Source organism: Haliotis rufescens, unplaced genomic scaffold, assembly GCF_023055435.1.
Source record: "Haliotis rufescens isolate VD_foot unplaced genomic scaffold, xgHalRufe1.0.p SCAF_14, whole genome shotgun sequence".
Lineage (NCBI taxonomy): Eukaryota > Metazoa > Mollusca > Gastropoda > Lepetellida > Haliotidae > Haliotis > Haliotis rufescens.
Window position 1 is genome coordinate 7,327,885 of NW_025963824.1, and position 14,386 is coordinate 7,342,270.

General features: G+C 43.2%; 1 protein-coding gene across 1 annotated transcript; it reads left to right on the forward strand.

Annotated features, from left to right (window-relative positions):
* Positions 1–4,417: 4,417 nt before the first annotated feature.
* Positions 4,418–12,350, forward strand: LOC124112902 (transmembrane protein 267-like). Its single transcript, XM_046473081.2, has 2 exons — positions 4,418–4,889; positions 10,350–12,350. Exons 1-2 carry the CDS (start codon positions 4,575–4,577, stop codon positions 10,707–10,709), a joined length of 675 nt encoding a protein of 224 aa, XP_046329037.1. The 5' UTR covers positions 4,418–4,574; the 3' UTR covers positions 10,710–12,350.
* The last annotated feature ends 2,036 nt before the right edge of the window (positions 12,351–14,386 follow it).

Consider the following 14,386-nt stretch of genomic DNA (forward strand, 5'->3'; position numbering starts at 1 on the left):
ATATCGCGGCGGAGGACACCAGAAATGGGCTTCACACAATGCACATATTTCGGGAATCGAACCGGGGTCTTCGGCGTGACGAGCGAACGTTTTAATCACAAGACTACCAGGTGGTTGGAAATAGCCATTCGAAATTATGTAACTTTTTATGTAAGTGCCGTATAATGAGATTATACTTACTTTTCGGAATTGCATATCTACGTGCATCATCTGAGACTCGGCCCACTGACACTGGACTCCCGTCTGTAACACCGAGGTGGCCGTACATGGTACAGTGGGAGGTGGTACGCTTGTACTCCAGGGCGACACATCCGGGAAGAACACCGCATTCTACATTGCATTTCAAGAGAGATACAGCAGTAACTTCGTCTAAAACCGTGACTTTATAATCAAAACGTTTGTCAATTTTCTTAAACCTTCTTCCAAGTACTGTTGCTTCTTGTGGTGAGGCCCCCAGTAGTATGAACACAGGCACAGCCGCTGAGAACATGGTGCACCTCGTGTGTTTCCGTTGAGGCAGTAACAGACTCACTGACTGTCACGTTGTTCAATATTAATGACGCACGAAACCTACAGTACTGCTCAAAACTAATCTTCCCGCGATCATACATATACACAAACAAATGCATACAGATACACAGACGCGCACGTTTGTTTCGCAGAGTGACATTTTTGTTACTTGACCAGCGTGTAATTCGCTTCCCAAAGCGGAATATTTTTTGTTAAAGTGATTTTGTATATAATCATATCGAAATGAATGATAAGAATTTTCGTGACCTTAAATATTTTTTTATACTTTTGTTTACATTTTTTAAGATTTTGCAAACACGAAACTACTTTTTAAGTCGCAGATACAAGGGGTGGCGAACCGTCCCTGTGTTTTCGGTAGGGACAATTTACGTTTCAAGGTTTTACGTTTGTAATGAAATAATTAAATTTTCCGGTAAACAACTCTACCAACAAGTATATAATAAATAGGATATCCCTTTTGTCTCGTGAGATATTATGTTTCTCTCATCTCGTGACGACCCGTGACGATTCCGGGGTAGAATAGGTCTTCAGCAACCCATACTTGCCGTAAGAGGCGACTAACGGGATCGGGTGGTCAGGCTCGCTGACTTGGTTGATACATGTCATCGATCCCAATTGCGTGGATCGATGCTCATGATATTAATCACTGGATTGTCTGGTCCACACTCGATTATTTACAGACCGCCGTCATATAGCTGGAATATTGCTGAGTGCGGCGTTAAACAACAAATCAACCAACCAAATCATCTCGTGACTTGAGAGATATCTTCTTTTCCTCCGTCACTCCATAAGAGAAACATGATATTTCACTCGACACATGAATTATCCTCTATATATTCGCTTTAAAAAACAGCATATCAACTTATAGGATGACACATAGCTTATCAGCTCTATACGAAACAGATATACAGACGGATAAGTATGAATTATTGATGGGTATATTATCTTGCATCTTGCAAGAAAACAGCTACACGATATACGCCAGTAGTTTATTTTCGCTTAATTGTACTCATACATAACACCTTTGGAAGGGAATGTTTTTTCCCCGACGAAAGAAAGTCATAATTCATAGCCTGTGCTTTTCCTGTGATACACATGACTGATGTAAGTCGGCATAAACAAACAACTGATAAATTTAAAGAGGGAATATATTTATTTTATTATATGTGTAAATGACATTTTTATAGCAGACGAAGATAGTCACTGACTAAATATACTTGACGATTTGGAAACGTATTGCCTGCAAAAATACTTGAAGGATATCGAAAACATATATTACATTTATTTGTTGCAGACAGATAAGTGTGAATTATTGATGAGTATATTATCTTGCATCTGCCTCTGGTGTTCAAACAGAAGAGCAACACAGGATGTGCCAGTGGTTTATTTTCGCTTAATAGTCAAGTTGTGTACAAGTACTCCTATATAACACAATTATCAAGGGCCTTTGGAAGCAAATGGTTTGTCGCCGACTACAGAAATTCATAATTCATAACCTGCGTCTTTCAAGTTGGTTGGTTGGTTTGTTGTTTTACGCCGCACTCAGCAATATTCCAGCTATATGACGGCGGTCTGTAAAAATTCGAGTGTGGACCAGACAATCCAGTGATTAATATCATGAGCATCGATCCGCGCAATTGGGATCGATGACATACATCAACCAAGTCAGCGAGCCTGACGACCCGATCCCGTTAGTCGCCTTTTACGACAAGCATAGTCGCCTTTTACAGAAAACAGGGGTTGCTGAAGACCTATTCTACCCCGGAATCTTCACGGGTCTCGCGTCTTTCAAGTGATGCAAACCGGCAGAGACAAAAAACTGATAAAGTAAGGAGGGAACATATTTAGTTAAGAATAAGTGAAAATGACAAGTTTTGTTGAAAACGAAGAAAGTCACTAACTAAAAATGTTGAGTATTTGGAATCGTTGAATTTAAGGATTCTACTTAGGTTTTCTGAAGGTCAAGTTTGGAGGATATAAAAAGATAATCCAACAAATAATTAATGAAATTTCCCGGTACAGAATGATTGGGTAATTCCTATAGGACCACAGGCCCTTGTGTCGTCGCTTATTTATTTCTAGATGATTTAATATAATGTATGAAACACGAAAGAAAACCTAGTGTCGACCTACTCAGATTGTCAGTCCAGATTTGTTTCTTTGTTTGTTTGCTTGTTGTTTAACGCCGCACTCAGCAATATTCCAGCTATATGACGGCGGTCTGTAAAATAATCGAGCCTGGATCAGACAATCCAGTGATTGACATCATGATCATCGATCTACGCAATTGCGATCAACCAAGTCAGCGAGACTGACCCCCCGATCCCGTTAGTCGCCTTTTACGAAAAGCATTGTCGCCTTTTACGGCAAGCATGGGTTGCTGAAGACCTATTCTACCGCGGAATCTTCACGGGTCCAGTCCGAATTTGAAGAGGTCATTTTACGACGATTATGTTTTGGTCCTTTTAGGTAACCGCACGGACGGGTGAGGATCCTCCAAGGTGTATGTTTGTTGTTTAACGCCGCACTCAGCAATATTCCAGCTATATGACGGCGGTCTGTAAATAATCGAGTCTGGACCAGACAATCCAGTGATTGAAATCATGACCATGGATCCACGCAGTTGAGATAATAAATGCATGCTCAGCAATATTCCAGCTATATGACTGCGGTCTGTAAATAATCGAATCTGGACCACAAAATCCAGTGATTAATATCATGAGCATCGATCCACGCAATTGGGATGTGATGACATGTTTCAACCAAGTCAGCGAGCCTAGGCTGAACACCCGATCCCGTTAGTCGCCTCTTACGACGTAATTGTGATGTAAAGATTGCATTATACACGACTGTTGTCAATTCATGTTTCAATCCAAAATGGATTAAACATATTTATTTTCACAAAAATGTGAAAATGGATTGGCAAAAAAGCGAAGCGCTTATGTCAATACCGCTCCATAACATAAAAGACATGATACAATACATACATCAATGGAGGTTAGATGTTACAAATGAATTGTACACGCCAAGCTAGATGTGTATAAAAATAAATCTATTTGCAGTTTATATTAAACAATTCATTTAATTGAAAATCTGCCAGTTTTTAAAATGAAGTTTTGAATAGAATCTAATGTTTGGGTTTGCTCTTCCTTACTCAAATACGAATTTTCGCGTAGCACTTTTTGTGAAAAAAACACATGTTGGTACAAAATCCTTTCATTTCGAAGAACATATAATTTGTACAGGTCTAAAATATATCTAAAATACTGATCTGCGTTCGCTGCAGCCAAGCCTGAGGCGACTGTGAATAATTTGACATAACCAGTTTCCGTAATATAAATGGGGGCACGGGTGGCCCAGTCGTCTAAGGCGCCGCGATTCGCACTGCAGAGTTGCGTCCCTTGGGCACGCCAGAAACCTATGATTGTGGGTTCGAATCCCATTTCGCCCCGATTATGTTTCTAGGTTTGTCAGCACCATACCCGTGCTCGTGGGTTTCACCGAAGTGGTAAACGTCTGAGACCTGCATCACTTCGGGCTTTCCTCCAACATTAAGCTGACACACTGTGATATAACTGGAATACTGTTAAAAGCGGCGTAAACCCAACTCACTCGCTCGCCATAATATAAATCCCTGTGTATACCATTATCTCCCCTTACATGCCTTACGGTGAAACAAATTCTTAAATTGTGTAACGGTCTCTGCCAAAAAAAACCTCGGCATGCCCTGTGATTCATGTCAACATTAATGGTTAATTGGTATCTGCTCTCTTAACCACTGAGCATGCATTTATTATCCATAGCGAAGGAGAGCTCAATTGATTAAGTATGATCATATCCCGTTTCCTTTTCATTGATGAATTTCACACTAACCAACAACCGGAAGTGTATGTGGCGAGACACTTCCGCTGTAAACAAACCCACGCAACTACTGATAGTAGTGATACACAAACGAGATTGCATCAAACCCCAGACGAGAACTTAGATGATTTAACACGTCATCGTAAACAAGGAATGTGTGTACGAATACGATACGTGTGAAAATGTCGCTGTTAACTCAGTTTTTCGATTCCAGTTTGAGTAAGACGAACACTTTGGTTCTGGAGGTCGTTCTTTTGTCAACATGTCTGCTCGGAGACGGCGGCTTGTCGTTCATCGCCCACAGACTTGGGGATTATCTCTGGGTTCGGGCAGGCATCGACAGTGCTACACATGGGCTGATAGCTTTGTGGTGCTGGGCGTTGGTGGAAAATGTCAACTTCGACCGCTACAAACTTCTCAACTGCCTCCTGTGTGCCGTGCTTGCTGTGGGAGTTGACCTGGATCATTTCTATGCTGCAAAGTCTTTGAATATCAAGGTGAGGGTCGGTTCCCAACTGACTCGGTTACTATCCTGGTGATTGACATTCTACCATGAATTTGGAAATTACTCGATTCTGATTGGTCAATAAGAGGCTAATAATCACAATAAACCCCCTCTGACTGAAACAGCTGTTTTGACGGCCGTATCGACGCATTCATAGAATGGTACTTTGTTAAGTCATTGTCGGTAGGCATATTTAAATAATTATGTCTACAATTATAACTTGCGAAATGCACTGTTGCAGTTACTACAATATTCAAAGGTTGTGTGGCAATACATTTTGTGCAGAAAACACGACAGAAATCAGCAAAAATGCAGTTTATCGGGCACAGCCCGAGCTGTACCATCAATTACCGTGCTATAGTGCTACCGTGGTCTCGCTATACCGTTACCGTGCCTCACGCTCCGGTGACTCTCGCTTCACGATCCAACACCCGTTTTTGGTCTTAGGGAAACTTACACGTCTTTATGATCCAACACCTGTTGTCAGTCTTAGGCAAACTTACACATCTTTACGATCCAACACCTGTTGTCAGTCTTAGGGAAACTTACATTTGGCTACCTCTGAATTTTAGACAGTAGACAAATTGAAATTTAGGTCGCATTGGCGACCATTTTAGTCGCAACTTTGAGGCCTGTAATGGGTTGCTAATGACTCATTAAAAAAACACTGATTACATGTGATAGCGCTCGTGGTCTAGTGGTAGAGCGTCTTCTAATTAACGCATTAAATAGCCAAGCCGGTGAGCCGGGAAGCGCGTTCGGGCCCCCACAGCGCTAATTGGATCTGAAAAAGTGAGCCAGTAAAATGCACTTCTCCCCAGAAATCTACAAAGAGGATGTTCTTAAATTTTGGATACAACAGAGAGTATCAAATTAGGGGCTTTTCTATATACAACTGTGACATCGTATCTTTTACGTCACAATGAGCGATATGACGTCATAATGGTGACGTGAGTTGTAGAACGATGGCCTTGCAAAGCTTGCTTAGTTTTCTTTTGGGGTGCCCATCTCATGTTAGCTTTCCAAGTTGCCGTGCTTATATGCTTTCAATGCCTGTCACTGTTCAAGTGAAGTATTACTAGGTAAACAAACTGCTTGAGTATATACTGCACGTTCGGTTCAAAATTCAATTTAATGTCACTCTTTTTGGGGTAAAGCGGCATAAAACCATACTCACCATCTTGGGGCTCAGCCAGGCTCGCTTCAAATGTTTACCAGGGACACAGGTGGCCCAGTCATGTAAGGCTCAGCAATTTTCTGTACAGAGTTGTGTCCCTTGGGCGCACCCAAAACCTGATATTGTTTGTCCGAATCCCAGTTCCCCTAGGTTTGTCACTCAGCCCCATACCCATGCTTAAGCTTGTTGGTTGCACCAAATGAGGTTACATCTGAGACCTGCATCACTTCAGGCTGACACACCGTGATAAAACTGGAATACTATTCAAAGCAGCATTGGGGCGATCGGGTAGCCTTAGTGGTTAAAGTGTTCGCTTGTCACGCCAAAGACCCGGGTTCGATTCCCAACATGGGTATGTAGCAGCCATAAAATGTCCGAGTCCCGTGATGGAATTCGAACCACGGACCTTCTGATCAGAGGCTGGACGCCATGTCCACATGACCAAAGCGGTTAACCCCATCAGCAAGCTGACAAGTTAAGGATGTCATCTGTCGGATGACTCCAAGCCCTGCTACAGGTCCAATGTTTGAAGCCCGTTTCTGGTGTCCCCTGCTGTGATATTGCTGGAATATTTCTAAAAGCAGCGTAAAACCATACTCACTCACTCAAAGCAGTGTTAAGCCCAGCTCACACAATGTTAAATTGTGTGTAAGCAAAAAGGTTGTTTGTGTCTTAAACATTTTACTAATATTTTAAGAAAAAATAATTGTGGGTAATAATGAGATAAAAAGAAGTTGAGAATCTTTATGATGCATTTTACCCGCACTTTTTTATGCTTTTCAGTTTCAGCATGTTCAGTTTCTTGCACTACATCCAAATAAATACAATGTACTTAGAATTTAAAAAAGCTTACAGGCTAATGATAATGAACATGATAATTGTTTGAGGAAACTCAAGTTAAAAATCAATTTCATCAAAATTAGATCTTAGTTCTCGCTATCACTAGATCTGAGGACATCCCATTACGGGTCACAGCAGAACAGCCTTTCGCGAACTTTGATCGACTAATGGAATGACTGACAATAAGTTGACATAATCAAGTCATTCCAATCAGAAACAAATTTGACAAATTCTCGATTAAAAATTTGAAAATGAACAAAAGTACAATCTGGACTGGATAAAAGATGGCATTAAGCCTGTAACTGTCATTCGGACTACCCCGTGTTAAATTGTTCAAGGTTGCATGATTAAAAACACATTCCGATTTTCATGATCTGATAAGCTACACTCTGAATGGTCCGATGAAAGGTCATTCTGACGTGACCCCGAATGGGATATCCATAGATTTTTGTTTAGCGATAGAGAAAACTAAGATCTGATTTTAATAGTGTAAACATTTAGGCACAAAATAATGGTGAGCACATGTCTTTCAACACCCTAATGACAACAAATTTTCTAATACTATTTTGACAAGTAAACATTTCCTGATATACTCTCTCTGTCTACAGGCAGCACTGAGTCTACCCGACCACCCACCTCTCCATCTGACCACCATCACCCTAGTGTCTGTGTCATGTTATCATACATCCTTATATACTCTCTCTGTCTACAGGCAGCACTAAATCTACCCAACCGCCCACCTCTCCATTTGACCACCATCACCCCAGTGTCTGTGTCATGTTATCATACATCCTTATATACTCTCTCTGTCTACAAGCAGCACGAAGTCTACCCGACCACCCACCTCTCCATCTGACCACCATCACCCCAGTGTCTGTGTCATGTTATCATACATCCTGATATACTCTCTCTGTCTACAGGCAGCACGTTGTCTTCCCGACCGCCCACCTCTCCATCTGACCACCATCACCCCAGTGTCTGTGTCATGTTATCATACATCCTGATATACTCTCTCTGTCTACAGGCAGCACGGAGTCAACCCGACCACCCACCTCTCCATCTGACCACCATAACCCAGTGTCTGTGTCATCTTATACATCCTGATATACTCTCTCTGTCTACAGGCAGCACTGAGTCTTCCCGACCACCCACCTCTCCATCTGACCACCATCACCCCAGTGTCCGTGTCATGGTATTATACATCCTTATATACTCTCTCTGTCTACAGGCAGCACAGAGTCTACCCGACCACCCGCCTCTCCATCTGACCACCATCACCCCAGTGTCTGTGTCATGTTATCATACATCCTTATATACTCTCTCTGTCTACAGGCAGCACTGAGTCTTCCCGACCACCCACCTCTCCATCTGACCACCATCACCCCAGTGTCTGTGTCATGTTATCATACATCCTTATATACTCTCTCTGTCTACAGGCAGCACTGAGTCTTCCCGACCACCCACTTAACCCCAGTGTCTGTGTCATGTTATCATACATCCTGATATACTCTCTCTGTCTACAGGCAGCACGGAGTCTACACGACCACCCACCTCTCCATCTGACCACCATCACCCCAGTGTCTGTGTCATGTTATACATCCTTTTATACTCTCTCTGTCTACAGGCAGCACTGAGTCTACCCAACTGCCCACCTCTCCATCTGACCACCATCACCCCAGTGTCTGTGTCATGTTATCATACATCCTTATATACTCTCTCTGTCTACAGGCAGCACGGAGTCTACCCGACCACCCACCTCTCCATCTGACCACCATCACCCCAGTGTCTGTGTCATGTTATCATACATCCTTATATACTCTCTCTGTCTACAGGCAGCACTGAGTCTACCCGACCACCCACCTCTCCATCTGACCACCATCACCCCAGTGTCTGTGTCATGTTATACATCCTGATATACTCTCTCTGTCTACAGGCAGCACAGAGTCTACCCGACCACCCACCTCTCCATCTGACCACCATCACCCCAGTGTCTGTGTCATGTTATCATACATCCTGATATACTCTCTCTGTCTACAGGCAGCACTGAGTCTTCCCGACCGCCCACCTCTCCATCTGACCACCATCACCCCAGTGTCTGTGTCATGTTATACATCCTGATATACTCTCTCTGTCTACAGGCAGCACTGAGTCTTCCCGACCGCCCACCTCTCCATCTGACCACCATCACCCCAGTGTCTGTGTCATGTTATCATACATACTTATATACTCTCTCTGTCTACAGGCAGCACGGAGTCTACCCGACCACCCACCTCTCCATCTGACCACCATCACCCCAGTGTCTGTGTCATGTTATACATCCTGATATACTCTCTCTGTCTACAGGCAGCACTGAGTCTACCTGACCGCCCACCTCTCCATCTGACCACCATCACCCCAGTGTCTGTGTCATGTTATCATAGATCCTGATATACTCTCTCTGTCTTCAGGCAGCATTGAGTCTACCCGACTGCCCACCTCTCCATCTGACCACCATCACCCCAGTGTCTGTGTCATGTTATCATACATCCTTATATACTCTCGCTGTCTACAGGCAGCACGGAGTCTACCCGACCGCCCACCTCTCCATCTGACCACCATCACCCCAGTGTCTGTGTCATGTTATCATACATCCTGATATACTCTCTCTGTCTACAGGCAGCACGGAGTCTACCCGACCACCCACCTCTCCATCTGACCACCATCACCCCAGTGTCTGTGTCATGTTATCATACATCCTTATATACTCTCTCTGTCTACAGGCAGCACTGAGTCTTCCCGACCACCCACTTAACCCCAGTGTCTGTGTCATGTTATCATACATCCTGATATACTATCTCTGTCTCCAGGCAGCACTGAGTCTACCTGACCACCCACCCCTCCATCTGACCACCATCTCCCCAGGATCTGTGTCATGTTATACATCCTGATATTCCCTTTCTGTCTACAGGCAGCACTGAGTCTTCCCGACCGCCCACCCGTCCATCTGACGACCATCACTCCAGTGTCTGTGTCATGTTATCATACATCCTGATATACTCTCTCTGTCTACAGGCAGCACTGAGTCTACCGGACCGCCCACCTCTCCATCTGACCACCATCACCCCAGTGTCTGTGTCATGTTATCATACATCCTGATATACTCTCTCTGTCTACAGGCAGCACTGAGTCTTCCCGACCGCCCACCTCTCCATCGTACGACCATCACCCCAGTGTCTGTGTCATGTTATCATACATCCTGATATACTCTCTCTGTCTACAGGCAGCACTGAGTCTTCCCGACCACCCACCATCACCCCAGTGTCTGTGTCATGTTATCATACATCCTGATATACTCTCTCTGTCTACAGGCAGCACTGAGTCTTCCCGACCACCCACCATCACCCCAGTGTCTGTGTCATGTTATCATACATCCTAATATACTCTCTCTGTCTATAGGCAGCACTGAGTCTACCCGACCGCCCACCTCTCCATCTGACCACCATCATCCCTGTGGTGACTGCATCATTATGGATTCTAGGGATGGTGCTCAAAGTCCGCTACTTGAAGACGTTGTCTCTCATCTTCCTGACTGCAGTCTTTTCACACCACCTGCGAGATGCCACCAGGAGAGGTCTGTGGTTGGCCCCTTTCTCCAACACTCGTCATGTGCCCTACTGGCTGTATATAGCAGTTACCATGGTGATCCCTGTCCTCATCAGGAAAGTGTACCTCATTGTCTTATCGGAGAAGAAGGTAGTAGACAGCGGCATTGAATCTGTGGCTGTGGTACCAACTATATTCAGTGCCAAGTCTTGATTTGAAATTGTAGTCATGGTTACAGTGATATTGATGGTGTGTGTGTCAAAGAATATCTGTTCCTGTAGTGGACGAGAAATTTCTTTCAACAATATGATTGTTTACACTGGCAATATTTGTTTGGGATTGAACTAATTCCATGTGGAACTGATGATATTTGACATTTTCACAGCCGAAATTGTTGTCATGGTTACATGGATATGGTGATGGTGTTTGGACAGATAAGCCAGTTGTCATGGTTACGGATGTAACAGTAAAGATTTCTGACTGCAGAAGTAAATGTGTTTTACTGCTACAGTGAAGATATCTGCTGAATCAAGGGTGTCTGACTGCTACATTAAGTGTCTGATTGGACAGGGGCATTGAGCAGCTGTTGTAACAAGTATATAACAATGTCATTCAAAGAAAAGGAGTTACAAAATGTGCATCCGGTGAGTTATCACTGCTGGGTTCAAGAGTTCTACCCACTCATGTCCGCATACCAATCAGTGACCTGTTGTTGGTTCAGTTAACAATTTAACTTCCTTAATGCCAGTCAACAGACTAAACATATAAACTGCGTGTTGTTTTTATGAAAACACTGTTTATTGTTTTTACGGAAGTGGTCTCCACTCAAGGCTAATAAGCAGTGGTATTTGTGGTTGATTGGATTAAGGTCAGGATATGTATCATTCCACTGGGGATGGGGGGGTTGCATTGATATTGAGTCTCATTTTTGGCCTTGGGTCAGCAGTCGTAATAATTTGGAGATGCATAAATTTCAAGATTTACGGTGTGGGAAACCAGCTTTTTCTGCATAAACATGGATGTGAAAATGCGAATTAGAGTGAGTGAGTATGGTTTTATGCCGCTTTTGGCAATATTCCAGCAACATCACGGAGGGGGACACCAGAAATGGGCCTCTCATCATGCTCATTGGAAAGACACAATATGGCTGAAGTAGTGTATGTGACTTAAATTTTAACTTATTCATGTGACGAAACACAATTCCAAAATGCACTGACACATGGTTAACCTATGATCGAGGGTGGGGACACGGGTGGCCCAGTCATCTAGGGTGCTGCGATTCGCTGTGCAGAGTTGCGTCCCTTGGGCATGCCAGAAACCTATGATTGTGTGTTCGAATCCCAGTTCGCCACGATTATATTTCTATGTTTGTCAGCACCATACCCATGCTCGTGGGTTTCCCCGAAGTGGTAAACGTCTGAGACCTGTATCACTTCGAGCTTTCCTCCCTCCCTCACTCACTCACTCACTCACTCACTCAGGATTGTCATCTGATGTTACATTGTTATCTCCCTTGCAGTTAACTATAAACCGGCATCAGTCCTGACTAGTACAAGCAGCCACACACACGTGCATGCACGTCGCTATATAAGTGCGATAATCTTGGACGCGACGTTAAACCCCATTTCACCTTGCAGTTAAACGTTGTACAAAGTCGAATGCATGTTATTTATTGTGAATGAGTGAGACTTGTTTTCCATGTCTTTCAACTGTCTACATATTCTACTATATCACAGCTGGAGTCCATTTGACTTCTTTTGACTATATTTATGTGCTATATACATATGGAACATTACTTTTGTTTTGGAACAAGCTATTGTTTAATTATAACATGAATAAATTATTGATAAAGTCTACAGTTTGTTTTGTGCTGAAATATTATGTTTGTGTGTTGTTTAACGCCGCACTCAGCAATATTCCAGCTATATAATGATGGTCTGTGAATAATCAAGTCTGGACCAGACAATCCAGTGATTGACATCATGAGCATTGATCCACGCAACTGGGATATGATGACATGTATCAACCAAGCCAGCGATCCTGTTAGTCGCCTCTTACGACAAGCATAGTCGCCTTTTAAGGCAAGCATGGGTTGCTGAAGACCAGTTCTACCCCGGATCTTCACGGGTCCCATGAAATATTATGAGGATGAGGACATGTAAAGGCAGTTAAACAGTTTAGTGATACAGGCAGGTTTGTTTGTTGTTCAACACCGCACCCTGAATATTCCACACATATGACAGCGGCCTCTTAATAATCAAGTGGACCAGACAATCCAGTGATTGATATGACAAACTCCTATCTACACAGATGGGAAACAATGACATGAATGAACCAAGTCTACAGGTTCTACTACACCAAATCAGAACCAGTTAGGACAGTGCGGTTTTCGTAGGGAGCCTTCAGTGCAGATCGAGAGATATCTGCAGGCTGTGATTGGAGGATATTCTGTAAGATTTTTATGTCTTTCAAATGTACATCCATCCAGTTATTAAAAATGACCATGTTTTTCTATATTTAGTACTGTCTTTTTCAACATGATGACTTATGCTGAATGTGACCACAGCTATTTTCAAGTAGGTGACATTTGGTGCGAAACTGGGGGTGGTGTGTAGCTTCCTGTACTCCGAAAAGGAGCTGGCTAAGCTAGTCATTTTTTTAATTTTTATTGCTGCTCTAAGGCCGAACTGTGCACACACGTACAGGTAATAGCTGTTGAATGCTTAGTTATTTAAAAAAAAATATAACGTTACTATAGAAGTCTATCGGAAAACATTTGGTTGTGTGTAACCTGTAAGACCGCCTAACCCATGCCTCTTCAACATGCATGTGTAGCTTAAGACTAATAATAACCAGGATCTTCACTCGGTTGGTTGGTTGGTTTGTTGTTTAACGCCGCACTCAGCAATATTCCAGCTATATGACGGCGGTCTGTAAATAATCGAGTCTGGACCAGACAATCCAGTGATTGATATCATGAGCATCGATCCATGCAATTGGGATCGATGACATGCATCAACCAAGTCAGCGAGCCTGACCACCCGACCCCGTTAGTCACCTTTTACAAGTTTGGGCTGCTGATGTCCAATTCTATCCTGGCTCTTCACTGGATTGTTGGAAGTTGATTTTTAGATGTTGAAATGTTTTGGGTTATGTGAAGAAGTTTCACAGTAAGGTGTTTTAGAGTGTTGCAATACAATCTTATAGTAATGATTTAAATATGTGTATCTTGTATGTGAGATCTGTACTAAAAATGTGGGTAGTGCCCTTCCTTGCAATTTCCTTTTCTGCAAGGAGTCAAGATCAATCAACAGGGTTATGGTGAGTGACTGAGTATTCCAGTGTCAGCGTGTAATGTGGGAGGAAAGCCCGAAGTGATGCAGGTCTCAGACGTTTACAGCTTCGGTGAAACCCATGAGTACGGGTATGGTGCTGACAAACCCAGAAACATAATCGGGGCGAATCGGGATTCGAACCCACAATCGTAGGTTTCTGGCGTGCCCAAGGGACACACCTCTGCACAGCGAATCGCGGCGCCTTAGATGACTGGGCCACCTGTGCCCTGGGTTATGAAGAAGATGCAGTACACTTGCTATAGTATCCCTGACCTTAAAAAGTCCCCTTAGGCTAATGTTATTGGTTGAACAACCCTGACACTATGATATCCTGCAAATCTTCAGGTATGACATTGTTTTTGTGAAGAAATAGTTAAACAATCAGCTTCAATAAAGACCACCACTGAACAGAAATTGAAGTCTGTGTTGATATTCAAATGAAGCAACACTAGGACAGTCATGTTGCCAGAATCCTAAATAGCACAGTCTTGGTGCTATAATGACAGCCACATGTTTGGATGGTTTGTTGTTTAACGCCGCACTCAGCAATATTCC